General features: G+C 48.7%; 1 protein-coding gene across 2 annotated transcripts in view; it reads right to left on the bottom strand.

Moving 5' to 3' along the window:
• The window catches only part of CACNA1S (calcium voltage-gated channel subunit alpha1 S), a 2,360,423-nt gene that overhangs the window by 961,211 nt on the left and 1,385,688 nt on the right, over positions 1–13,524 (bottom strand). For both annotated transcript variants that reach the window (XM_075352638.1, XM_075352639.1), the window contains exons 24-25: positions 5,347–5,399; positions 5,074–5,220 (exon numbers count right to left, since the gene is read on the bottom strand). In XM_075352638.1, the coding sequence (XP_075208753.1) occupies positions 5,074–5,220; positions 5,347–5,399 (200 nt within the window). The remainder of the gene's footprint in view (positions 1–5,073; positions 5,221–5,346; positions 5,400–13,524) is intronic.

Below are 13,524 nucleotides of genomic sequence, written 5' to 3'. Positions count from 1 at the left end.
TGCTACTTCCAATAAGTGGCACTAGAGTTCGAGTCCTCTATTTCTCAAAGGAGCCAATTTACATATTTTCTTTTCTAGAGAAGCATTGCAGACATTTGTCTCCTCATACTCGCATGCCAGACCTTGCATGTCACTTTCTACAAGGAGAAACCTTACTCTTTCATTTCCAGCACAGGACAGTGTTCACACACGACACCGTTCAAAATACCCATTGATGCAAATGGTGTCTTCAGGGCTAGGAACACAACCGCCACAGTTCACCACTCTTACACATGTAGGATACCCCTAGATACCCCATACTTTGCACTGATGAGGGGCAAGCACCCCGAAACACCGTGTCTGCAAATTGGGATTCTGATCTGGCATATATATCCTAAGTTATATGTAAAGGATTATTAAAAATCCACATTTAACTTTTAGGATCGCTACTTACAATAGGTGGCGCTGCGCTAGAGTTTGTCTCCTGTCCTGGAGAGAAAATTTGAACATGTAGGATACAAATTTTGTTTATCCGTTTCATTTGTCTACTCTAAACTAAACAAACAACTGGAAAATATAGCTAGACATGTAAACAAACAGAGCCTGAATTTTTCACTTTTTCAGTCCATACACAGAATAATGCTGCATTTTGAATATACAGTGCCTACAAGTAGTATTCAACCCCCTGCAGATTTAGCAGGTTTGATAAGATGCAAATAAGTTAGAGCCTGCAAACTTCAAACAAGAGCAGGATTTATTAACAGATGCATAAATCTTACAAACCAACAAGTTATGTTGCTCAGTTAAATTTTAATAAATTTTCAACATAAAAGTGTGGGTCAATTATTATTCAACTCCTAGGTTTAATATTTTGTGGAATAACCCTTGTTTGCAATGACAGCTAATCGTCTTTTATAAGACCTGATCAGGCTGGCACAGGTCTCTGGAGTTATCTTGGCCCACTCCTCCATGCAGATCTTCTCCAAGTTATCTAGGTTCTTTGGGTGTCTCATGTGGACTTTAATCTTGAGCTCCTTCCACACGTTTTCAATTGGGTTAAGGTCAGGAGACTGACTAGGCCACTGCAACACCTTGATTTTTTCCCTCTTGAACCAGGCCTTGGTTTTCTTGGCTGTGTGCTTTGGGTCCTTGTCTTATTGGAAGATGAAATGACGACCCATCTTAAGATCCTTGATGGAGGAGCGGAGGTTCTTGGCCAAAATCTCCAGGTAGGCCGTGCTATCCATCTTCCCATGGATGCGGACCAGATGGCCAGGCCCCTTGGCTGAGAAACAGCCCCACAGTATGGTGCTGCCACCACCATGCTTGACTGTAGGGATGGTATTCTTGGGGTTGTATGCAGTGCCATCCAGTCTCCAAACGTCACGTGTGTGGTTGGCACCAAAGATCTCGATCTTGGTCTCATCAGAGCAGAGAACCTTGAACCAGTCTGTCTCAGAGTCCTCCAAGTGATCATGAGCAAACTGTAGACGAGTGACATGACACTTTGAAAGTAAAGGTACCTTACGGGCTCGTCTGGAACGGAGACAATTGCGGTGGAGTACGTTACTTATGGTATTGACTAAAATGTCAATGTCTCCACTGCCATGAGATCTTCCCGGAGTTCCTTCCTTGTTATCCTTGGGTTAGCCTTGACTCTTCGGACAAGCCTGGCCTCGGCACGGGTGGAAACTTTCAAAGGATTTCCAGGCCATGGAAGGCTAACAGTAGTTCCATAAGCCTTCCACTTCCGGATGATGCTCCCAACAGTGGAGACAGGTAGGCCCAACTCCTTGGAAAGGGTTTTGTACCCCTTGCCAGCCTTGTGACCCTCCACGATCTTGTCTCTGATGGCCTTGGAATGCTCCTTTGTCTTTCCCATGTTGACCAAGTATGAGTGTTGTTCACAAGTTTGGGGAGGGTCTTAATTAGTCAGAAAAGGCTGGAAAAAGAGATAATTAATCTAAACATGTGAAGCTCATTGTTCTTTTTGCCTGAAATACTTCTTAATACTTTAGGGGAACCAAACAGAATTCTTGTGGTTTGAGGGGTTGAATAATAAATGACCCTCTGAATAAACTTTTCACAATTTAAAAAAAAAATAAAAAAAGAAATAACATTCTTTTTTGCTGCAGTGCATTTCACACTTCCAGGCTGATCTACAGTCCAAATGTCACAATGCCAAGTTAATTCCGAATGTGTAAACCTGCTAAATCTGCAGGGGGTTGAATACTACTTGTAGGCACTGTATACTGTGTATATATACAGTGGGTACATAAAGTATTCAGACCCCTTACATTTTTCACTCTTTGTTTCATTGCCACCATTTGGTAAAAAAAGTTCAATTTTTTTCTCATGGATGTACACTCTGCACCCCATCTTGACAGAAAAATCTGAAATGTAGACATTTTTGCAAGTTTTTAAACAAGAAAAACTGAAATATCACATGGTCATAAGTATTCAGACCATTTGCTCAGTATTGAGTAGAAGCACCCTTTTGAGCTAGTACAGCCATTAGTCTTGTTAGGATCCTGGATTTGGGGATCCTCTGCCATTCTTCCTTGCAGATCCTCTCCAGTTCTATCGGGTTGGATGGTGAACATTGGTGACAGCCATTTTCAGGTTTCTCCAGAGATGCTCAATTGGGTTTAGGTCAGGGCTCTGGCTGGGCCATTCAAGGATGGTCACAGAGTTGTTCTGAAGCCACTCCTTTGTTATTTTAGCTGTGAGCTAAGGGTCATTGTCTTGTTGGAAAGTGAACCTTTGGCCAAGTCTGAAGTCCAGAGCACCCTGTAAAAGGTTTTCTTCCAGGATATCGCTGTACTTGGCCACATTCATCTTTCCTTCAATTGCATGCAGTCGTCCTGTCCCTGCAGCTGAAAAACACCCCCCTAGCATGATGCTGCCACCACCATGTTTCACTGTTGGGATTGTGTGACGTCCCTGGACTATCAGGTCGTCACAGGGTATTGCACAATCTGCCCTCCTGTTCAATATCCACCTCCTTCTTGGTTATGGGTCCCCAACTATATGGTGTTGCCTACATCAGCTAATCAAAACCCTAGGTACACTCTGCACCCCCCTCACCAAACACACCAGTGGACGGCTTGAGTGGAATAGAGTCGCCCACCTGGGAGGGTTGGAGAGGGGAGGTCAGGATTGTCAGCAGTAGAGAGTTGAGAGTTGAAATGAAGGAGAGAGGAGGTCAGGAGCCGGGCTCCTAGGAAGTTATCTAGGTGGCAGACGGTGGTCTGGGCCTAGAGGAGCTGGACCCCCAGTTGCAGGGGATCATGGCAAGGGGCACAGAACTGTAGAGGACAGCCGGCGGCCTTGCACCATCACCGGGCTGGGACCAGGGCATGACGGGGTACGTGGACCCTAGGTCAGGGAGTAGCTTCAGACAACCTGACAATTTACCTGACGAGAATGGAGCCATCAAGATCCGGTCTCCACCCGCTCCAAAATCGGGGTCCTAGCGCAACGAGGGGGATAGGATTTTCCACTAAAACGGTCCAGAAAATCCCAAGCGTGAACCCTGAGAGCAAGCTCCCACACTTAGCCATAGTGGGGAGCGGGACCCGGCAAGTTCCATACTACCGGGACCAACAGAGAAGTAAACTTAGTGCCAGTAGGCAGGTCATGGATCACCAGGCAGCACCATTGGGGACGGGACCCGAACTAGCTCCCCTCAGCGGCAGCGGTATCCAGAACTTTGGTTTATCCAGTTGTCGGTGTCAGCTTAATGGACTGAGTGAGTATGCAAGTGACCCCTCTGCACCCAATGGCACTCCCCTACACTATCACCGAGCCCTGGGGTATTGCCCCCTAACCGTGGAGGGTCACAACACCTGGCTGCCCCGTTCCATCATCCCCGGGTGCTCCCAACTGCAGTGGTGGTACTCCAATTACCACATACCACGGTGGCGTCACAAACTTTACAATCCCCTGTAAATACCCCCTTCATTTGAGTGGCTGCACGACCCCGGGTCCGGAGACGCCTCGAGCCACCGTGGATCCAGAGCTGAGCAGCTCTGCTGCTGGCACGGGGGCGGCACAATTGTATTGGGCAGGTGATGAGCAGTGCCTGGTTTTCTCCACTCATACTGCTTAGAATTATCACCAAAAAGTTCTATCTTCGTCTCATCAGACCAGAGAATCTTATTTCTCATAGTCTGGGAGTACTTCATGTGTTTTTTTGAAAACTCTATGTGGGCTTTCATGTGTCTTGCACTGAGGAGAGGCTTCCATCGGGCCACTGTGCCATAAAGGCCCGACTGGTGGAGGGCTGCAGTGATAGTTTACTTTGTGGAACTTTCTCCCATCTCCCTACTGCATCTCTGGAGCTCAGCCACAGTGATCTTGGGGTTCTTCTTTACCTCTCTCACCAAGGCTCTTCTCCCACGATTGCTCAGTTTGGCTTGATGGGCAGGTCTAGGAAGAGTTCTGGTGGTCCCAAACTTCTTCCATTTAAGGATTATGGAAGCCACTGTGCTCTTAGGAACTTGAGTTCTGCAGAAATTCTTTTGAAACCTTGGCCAGATCTGTGCCTTGCCACAATTCTGTCTCTGAGCTCCTTGGGCAGTTCCTTTGATCTCATGATTCTCATTTGATCTGACATGCACTGCAAGCTGTGAGGTCTTATATAGACAGGTGTGTGCTTTTCCAAATCACGTCCTATCAGTTTAATTAAACATAGCTGGACTCCAATGAAGGAATAGAACCATCTCAAGTAGGATCACAAGGAAATGGACAGCATATGACTTAAACATGAGTGCCTGAGTAAAGGATCTGAATACTTATGACCATGTGATATTTCAGTTTTTCTTGTTTAAAAAATTTGCAAACATTTCTACAGTTCTTTCTGTCAAGATGAGGTGCAGAGTATACATTATTGAGAAAAATATGAACATTTTTTAATTTACCAAATGGCTGCAATGAAGAAGAGTGAATAATACTTTTTTATATATATATATATATATATATATATATAAAATTTGTTAGCTGTAAAATAAAAAAGTGTGCACAGTGAGAGATGATGTTATGATTAACACAGTTTATAACTATGTAAGGCATATACAAATTGTAATTACATACTGTGGCCAACCCTCAAAGGTAGAGATGGTAAAAAGAGACATCATTCCAGAGAGTACATTATCAAAATGGAATTCACTGTGCGTCCACATTCTTGACTTTAATTCCAGCTGAGTTGGGTCCCCATCTTTAGCGTCAATAAAATAACCCCTGAGGATGAAAAAGCCAATATTAAAATATACTAGCAGAGTTAAATGCAGAGGAAAAATTTCTTACCATTAAATGAAAACATAAAAAACCTCAGACACTAAGAAACCAATAGTACACGGAGCATACCTGCACTCATCCGCTGTCATCTTTGTTTTATCAGTACAGCTGTAGAATTTTCCCTAAAGGTAAATAGGCATAAATTAGTTATGCACTTTACATTTAAAGTTACTGTTTTAAAGACAGCAATCAGAGATACCTCAAGGGGTCTCATTTTAGTTAAGGCCACTTCTTACATAACGAGATCGCTAACGACATGGTTGCTATGTCACAGTTTCTGTGACGAAACAACGACTTCACCAGCAATCTCGTTATGTTTGACATGTACCAACGATCCGCCCCCTGCTGTGAGATTGTTCGTTGTTGCTGAATGTCCTGGGCCATTTTTGGCTCGTTGGAGTCCTGCTGGGCAGGTTGGATCTGTATGTTTGACAACTACCAACAATCTCGTTAACGAAGTAGATGAGAACTTAAAGTGTGAAACGTAGGCGTGTAGTTGCGTCACCTTTTCCGCGCCCCCTCTGCACCAATTGGTTGGCGCTGAGAACAGTAAGCAAACACTCGGGAACGAAGGAGGGATGAATCCGGGTGCAGATGCAGCTTCGATCCGAAAAGCAAGCATGCAACCGGGAACAAAGTACGAATGAATCTGGGTGGAGTCACAGGTTCTATCCTCAAAGCAAGGCTCAAAAAGGGACAAAGGATGAAGCAATACAAAGTTGCCTTCTAGACCGGCTGCCTAATCAGAACGCAGTATTGGCCACCAATCGGAGTGGAGGGTTTGTGGAAAAGGCAACGCATATGCACGCCTACGTGGCTTACAGCGTCAAACACTACGCCCCTATTCGAGGTCGGAATCGTTACATAGCTGCTGTGTGACAGGGTCATGGATATATCAGCAAGGTAATAATGATAAAATATAACTTTTAATTATTCCATTAAAAACAGGGGAAATAAACAAACAACATATAAATTTGGTGATAAGCCGATACTGAATGTAATTGTCAGAAACCGCAAGGTCCCTCTGACTTGTATCAGTAAAGGCAAAAAGGCCCACTAAATCATACAACAGTTCAGGGGCTCATAAAATGGTACCAATTATAACCCTAATAAATATGACAAAATGGATGGATCCCACCGGTATAGCTTCATAGTCTCTTTTCAGGTGAAAGCAGGATCTCAGAGGGGGAGCCACTTATACATGGCTACCAAATAACCCATCAAGTGACGATGCAATGGTGGCGTACTCCAGTCTCCCTACACATTTCGTCACAAGGCTCTCATCAGGGGAGCTTTGCTGGACATAAATGAAAAGTAACACACTTCTTGTGCAGAGGTAGATGCCAGCAGGCCTCTGAGATCCTGCTTTCACCTGAAAAGAGATTATGAAGCTATACCGGTGGGATCGATCCATTCTATGTCATATTTATTAGGGTTATCATTGGTACCCATTTATGAGCCCCTGCACTGTTGTATGATTTAGTGGGCCTTTTTACCTTTACTGGTACAGGTCAGACTGACCTTGCGGTTACTGACAATTACATTCAGTATCGGCTTATCACCAAATTTATATGTTGTTTGTTTATTTCCCCTGTTTTTAATGGAATATTTAAAAGTTATATTTTATCATTATTACCTTGCTGATATATTAATTTCCCTGGTTTGGGTAATTGTTCCTGCTATTGATGTGTGACAGGGTCCCAACGACCAATGAGATCGTTATACAGGTCGCTGCATCGTTACTAAAGTCGTTGGGAAAATGACTGTGTGACATCTCACTAACGATTTAACAATGATCCAGAACCTGTGACGTAGTAACGATCTCGTTAATGATCTCGTTATGTGTGACTGGAACTTTACATGAAACAATATACTGTATATCTCTAGATGTCGACAACCTAGGATCTGTTGGACTGGGTGACAAGGGCCCACCAGTAACATTGTTTCTGTAGGGGGGCATTGTTCAGCTACTCCAGAAAGTGACACCATTTATCTAGCTGTCTAGCACACATTTTGTCCCCACGTAGTTTGCAAAAAAATTGAAAGCTTGAAACATTTTTAAAACACAGGTTTCTACATATTATGCTGTATTTCTCCATTTTAAAAATACCCTTCAAGTAGCTCTAATCTTTTGCCTAGACATATGACATGGCTCACAAGTGAGAGTACCATGCACAATTGTGTCTCAATTTGGTGATTTACAGAACCCATTTTGGAAGCTACACCATTTAAAGTATTCATCTATTGCCGTAGTAATCATTTTGGCCACACATACAATTTCAAGAAGTTAGTGTACCGCTCCAGCAGCGGTCGAACCGCTCGGATCCAGGTGTCGCTACTCGTGGCTCGACGGTCTCCGGACCCTGGGGCTCAGGGTCACTCTAAAATGTGATGGGGGGTTATTTACAGGGGATTAGATAGTTTGTGATGCCACCCGTGGTGTGCGGTAATAGGGAGTACCGCCATTGAGAGTACCCGGGGTGATGGAACGGGGGCAGCCAGATGACTTTACCCTCCACAAGGTAGGGAAGACCCCGGGACTCTGGATGATGGGATGGATTGCAGGGGAGAGCAGGCTCGCTGGGAGCAAGGGGAGATCAGGTACTCACTCAGAAGGAAAGCAGACGCTGACAACATAGTAAACCAAGTCTCTGGGTGCCGCTGCCCTCTTGGGGGAGCTCGTCCGGGTCTCCGTACCCTGCAGTACTGCCTGATGGTCCAGAGCCTGTCTACATGCACAAATTTTAGTAGTGTCCATGTGGCTCATAAGCTTATAGCTGTCCGGGCCCCGCTCGCCACTTTTTGGTGTGAAGGAGCTGTGCTCTCAGGAGCTTATGCTTGAGATTTCAGTGGGCTGCGGTGGTTGGAAAGCCCTATTCCCCTCATTGCGCTAGTGCCCCCGATCTTTGAGCTTCATGGGGACAGTCCATAAAGGCCCTATACTCCGCAGGTTAATTGCCGGGTTGCTTGAGGCCTCTACCCGACCTAGGGTCCAGTACCCCGACGTGCTTTCAGTCCCAGACCGGCTATTGTACTTGACTTACAGACCGTCCTCCAAGACTAAGTCCAGGTACCCAGTCCCAATATCCCGCAACCGGGTCTCCGACTCCTCCGGGTCCAGACCACCTTCTGCAACTCAATCTTCTCCTACCTGGGAGCCACACGTTCCCTCCTAGCTCCTCACTGCTCGAGGACTACCACTCAACGCTCCCTTTGCTCCCCTGGAGCCAACTTACTTGTCACCTCCAACTTCTCTGCCTGACCCCTAGGCGGGCGGCCCTACTCAAGCTTAGCAGGCCACTGGTGTGCCTGACAGGGTGTGGTGCAAGGTGTGATTGGGATTTTTGGATGCTGATGGAGGCAGTGCTGCAAGTTGGGAACCCAGAACCAAGAGGGGTTGAGTCCTGCACTAAGAATAAAGAGCGTGCAATCCCCTATGATGCCCTGACTAGTCCAGGGGCATCACATTAGCGTGCCATGGATATTATGCAGTAAAATTGCAAATATGCTATCTTCTTGCCCAAAAATTGTGCACAGTTCATACTTATAGAGACAAACACTCCAACAATTGTTTATGAGGTTCCCCAGCTACAGTAGTCTTGTACAGTGTTTTGAAAAATTATTCATTTCCCATGAACTTTTCCACATTTGATCACAATATACCCACAAATTTAAAGAGTTTGTCCACTACTTTTACACTAATGGCCTATCCTTAGAAACAAGTCATCAATGCCTGATCGGCCGGGGTCTGACACCCTGACACCCCTGCCAATCAGCGGTTCTCAGTGCCAGTGGAGGCAGCAGACGGCTAGAAATGCTTAGTTCCAGAGCTGCTCCGTCTTCTGATAGCAAATGTGGCTAGGTACTGCACATCTACCTTCTATTGATTTGAATGGGTGGCAGATGTGCAGTACATGGCCGTAGCTGCTATCAGTTAACAGGGCAGCTCTGGAACTGAGCATTTCCAGTCACCTGCTGACAAATGTAAAAGTAGTAGACAACCTGTTTAAATATATTTTGTAGGAATTTTATGTGATTTACCAACACTAAGCATCATGTATTTATGAAGTGTAAAAGAAACGATACATAGATTACTATTTATTTTACAAATATAAATTTTAAAATTCTGACGTGCATTTGTATTTAGCCCCAGTGAGTCAATACTTTTAGTACCACCTGCAATTACTGCTGCAAATCTTTAAAGGAATGTACTTACTTTGCACATCTAAAGGCGTACATTTTGGCCTATTCTTTGTTAGCAAAGTAGCTCTAGCTCAGTGAGATTGGATGGAGAGTATCTGTGAACAGCAATTTTCAAGTTTAGCACAGATTTTCAATAGAATTTAGGTCTGGACTTTGGGACATTCAGACACATGAATATGCTTTGATCTAAGCTATTCTTTTGTAGCTCTAGCAGTATGTTTAGGATCGCTGTCCTGCTGGAAGGTGAATTTATGCCCCAGTCTCAAGTGTTTTGTAGCTTCTAACAGGTTTTCCATCAGGATTCCCCTGTACTTAGCTCCATCCATTTTCTCATCAACTCTGAACAGCTTTCTTCCTCCTACTTAAAAAAGAATTACCACAGCATGATGCTGCCACCACCATGCTTGATGGTTGGCAAGGCCGGCGTCAGCACCTGGCAAACCCGGTCAAATGCCAGGGCCCTGGACTGCCGGGGGGGGCCCACTTGCAGTGGCAGGAGTGGCATACCACTAGTCAGGGGGGCCCGGTGCCGCGCTGTCACCGGCCTCTTCGCCCGCCAAGGATCGCACTTTCAATTGTATCAGCATCGCAGTTGCCGATACTATTGAAAGCAATTGTGACGCCCTAGACTAGCCAGGTAGTCACAGACAGGCCCTTGCACAAACACCCGTCCCCTAACAAGGTAACAGCAGCCAACCTAAAAACCCTGAGTCACCCCTCTCAGGTCTTGACGTTCACACCAGGGGGCAGATCCAGGTGGTTGGCTACGCCCACCAAGGAGTTCGGATAGCCTGAGGCGGGAAAAACACAGAGAGACCCGTTAGGAAGGAGAGGAGAGTGGAGTAGTTGGAGAGGAGTTAAGAGTAAACGTTTGTCAGGGATCTGGGTCATAGCCCGGATACCCTGTGGCCAGGAGGCAGACGGTGGTTGCCGCCTGCAGGAGCTGGGAAGACGGCTGGTGGAACCGTAAGGGACCGGGACAGGGTAGTGGCCCGCCGGTACCGAACTGGGAAAGCCACTGGACCACGTCGAATTTACTGATTGAGGTCTAGACCTTAGGTCCTTTCCCATCCCAAGACCCGAAAGATCGCAACAGTCCACCGAGGGGGATATAAAGCAACCGCACAGGCAGAGAGATCCCACAGGCCAGTGCCTGGGGCAAACGGGTTCCCCGACACACACAAAGCCGGTGAGCGGACTTTCGTCGCTGAAGCATAGGCAGTCAAAATCTACAAAACGAGGTGCATGAGAAAGGCGGGAACCACCGAAACTGGTGGGGGACCAGACGCAACCGGCTACGGGCACCGACCACCATCTTTTTGGTTTACCAGAGACTCCGGTGTATCTGTCATAGTGACTACAACAGTGCCCTCGGGCAGCGCACCGCACTAACACGCCCGCACCTCGCAACCACCGGGCCCCGGGACCATCACCCTCTGCCCACGGAGGGGTCAACACCAGGCTGCACAACACCGTCCCCGGGAGCCTAGTTAACGGCAGCGGTGGTGTCCACACTCACCACGTCCTGTCGGTGGCGTCACGAACTTACATGCCTAAACACCACGGCCCTGGCCGTGAACCTCCCCACCGAAACCCCCTCACGTAGCGCCAGCTTCCCTTTAGAGCGACGTGACCCCCGGGTCCAGAGGCGCTCGAGACACCCACCGACTAGCCCGTATCCGAGCGGCTCGGACAGGGACTCCAGGACCTTTCCACCAATTTGGTTCCTGCACACTCAAGCAACAACATGTCTGCCAGAATTCCCGGAGCCCGCACCAGAAAAAGTGGCGTGGGTGGAAGCCCGGATGACTCTGATGTGCTGCCGATGGCAAGCGCAGGTGAGGTACCTCATGGAGCGATTGGCGGCCGAGATGGGGGAGATAGCTTCGGCCGTGCGGGCACGTGAGATGGAGGCAAATTTGGAGGAGCGGGCGAGCGACCCACGCCCCTATGTCCCCGAGGGACCAGCCGACGCGGCTGAGGGACCCAGTCTGCCACTGCTTCCCATGTTGCCTCCTCCACCGCCCGTAGCAGTTGCCGCTGCTTCCCTGCTCGGTCCGCTGCCCCCGACACTGGTGGCGGAGCCCGTCCCATCAGCCTGTGAGGGCCCACCTGGGGAGGCCGCCCGCGGACGGCCGCTCGTTCGGCCCGCACCGATCCCGCTGCCATGGAAGGTGCCCGTTCCCAGAGTGAACCCGCCGATCCCGGAAGTGACCGCGCCCCAGGAGGACCAGGCCCCGGCAGTCCGCCCGGCTAAGATGGAGGTGGATGTTGCCCGGAGACCCGCCCAGCAGGTAGAGCTGGCTGCTCCCTGATCCCAGGCCTCGGCTGAGGCATCGCAGGGTTGTCGCTGCAAGGCAGCACAGCAGGCCGCGATACAGCTTAGTTCCCCAGTGAAGGTGCCGGTCGTAGCCGGCACGGGGGAGCTCCAGCTCGGCCCAACCCTTGCGCAAAGGGAGCAGGCAGACGCTCCATATTGGGAGCGGCAGCAGCGCCAGCTGGGCCAGGAGATTGCGGCCCGGGAAAAGAAGAAGGCAGAAGTGCTGGCCCGGACCATTAAAGAAAAGGAGAAACTCCGGAGTGCCACCTACCGGGTATGGGGCCCGACTCACGAGGGCCAGGTCCGTTGTTTTGACCCCCAGCATGGATGGGGGTTCATCTTTGAACCGGGCCTGAAGGCCGAGATTTTTGTTTCCCGTCGGGATGTCTATCCTCACCTCCTGATGGGCCATCCGGATCGGGATCTGGTGCCCAGCGACCTAGTAATCTACACCCGGTACTGCGGGGAGAGGGGCTGGTTTGTCCTCAACATCAGAAGGAGGGTAAGCCGTGATGTCCCGAGGTGGCCTCAGTCTCCTCCCCACCGTACAGCTCTGAGGTCGTGGTTGAGGAATAATATGAGGAAGCAGAGTAAAAAGGCAGCGGATCCCGGCTGCCATGTTGAAGTCCCCGTTGGGACCATACTGCCTGTCCCCGTTGGGACTTTGTTGAATATTGTTTGTCCCGTTTAACCCATAGACAAGGCCGAGAACTAGCAGGCCACCCAATAACTTTTGGGTTTGTAAATAATTCCCGAACCACCCTTTCGTTCCCACGGCCTCCGGAAAGGCAGACTGGAGGAAGGGCCTGCGGGAATGTGAAGGCCGAGGCCCTGTCACCAATGCAATCGGTGACGACCCTCTGGGTCAGGGGTCCCCTGGACGTGGGGCCTCTGAGAGACTGCCGGGTAAGGAACTTTTTACCCAGCCCGTTTGGGCAATACTTGGACCCATTCCTGTTCCTGGACTGGGGAAAAGGGGTGCTGCCTGTTTCTTAGGGGCAGCATCAAGGCTAGGTTTGCTTGGGTGGGCAACTGGAAGGATCCGGTCCCGTTACCGTTAATAAAAATGTTTTATATATGTGCAACGTTTAAGGATGTGCCTCCCGTAAGGGATGATTTCAAAACCTGCTTAAAATGTAAAAAGTTTAATATACTTGTACCTGTTTTTCCCGTTTATCTTTTACAGCAAACAAAAATAAACCGGTGGTGGTTGGGCAGCCCGTGGACGGTCTGCATTAAACCAAGGGGGAATGTGACGCCCTGGACTAGCCAGGTAGTCACAGACAGGCCCTTGCACAAACACCCATCCCCTAACAAGGTAACAGCAGCCAACCTAAAAACCCTGAGTCACCCCTCTCAGGTCTTGATGTTCACACAAGGGGGCAGAGCCAGGCGGCTGGTCACGCCCACCAAGTAGTTCGGATAGCCTGAGGTGGGAAAAACACAGAGAGACCCGTTAGGAGGGAGAGGAGAGTGGAGTAGTTGGAGAGGAGTTAAGAGTAAACGTCTGTCAGGGAGATGGGTCGTAGCCTGGATACCCTGTGGCCAGGAGGCAGACGATGGTTGCCACCTGCAGAAGCTGGGAAGACCGCTGGTGGAACCGTAAGGGACCGGGACAGGGTAGTGGCCCGCCGGTACCGAACCGGGGAACCAACTGGAAACTGGAGCACCAGGACGGTCACTCAGACTCAGAACGAGGTCCAGAAGCCACTGGACCACGTCAA

This window comes from Anomaloglossus baeobatrachus, chromosome 1 (genome assembly GCF_048569485.1).
Source record: "Anomaloglossus baeobatrachus isolate aAnoBae1 chromosome 1, aAnoBae1.hap1, whole genome shotgun sequence".
In the NCBI taxonomy this organism is placed as follows: Eukaryota; Metazoa; Chordata; class Amphibia; order Anura; family Aromobatidae; genus Anomaloglossus; species Anomaloglossus baeobatrachus.
The sequence above is the reverse complement of the archived record's forward strand: the minus strand, read 5'-3'. Positions and strand labels throughout refer to the sequence as shown.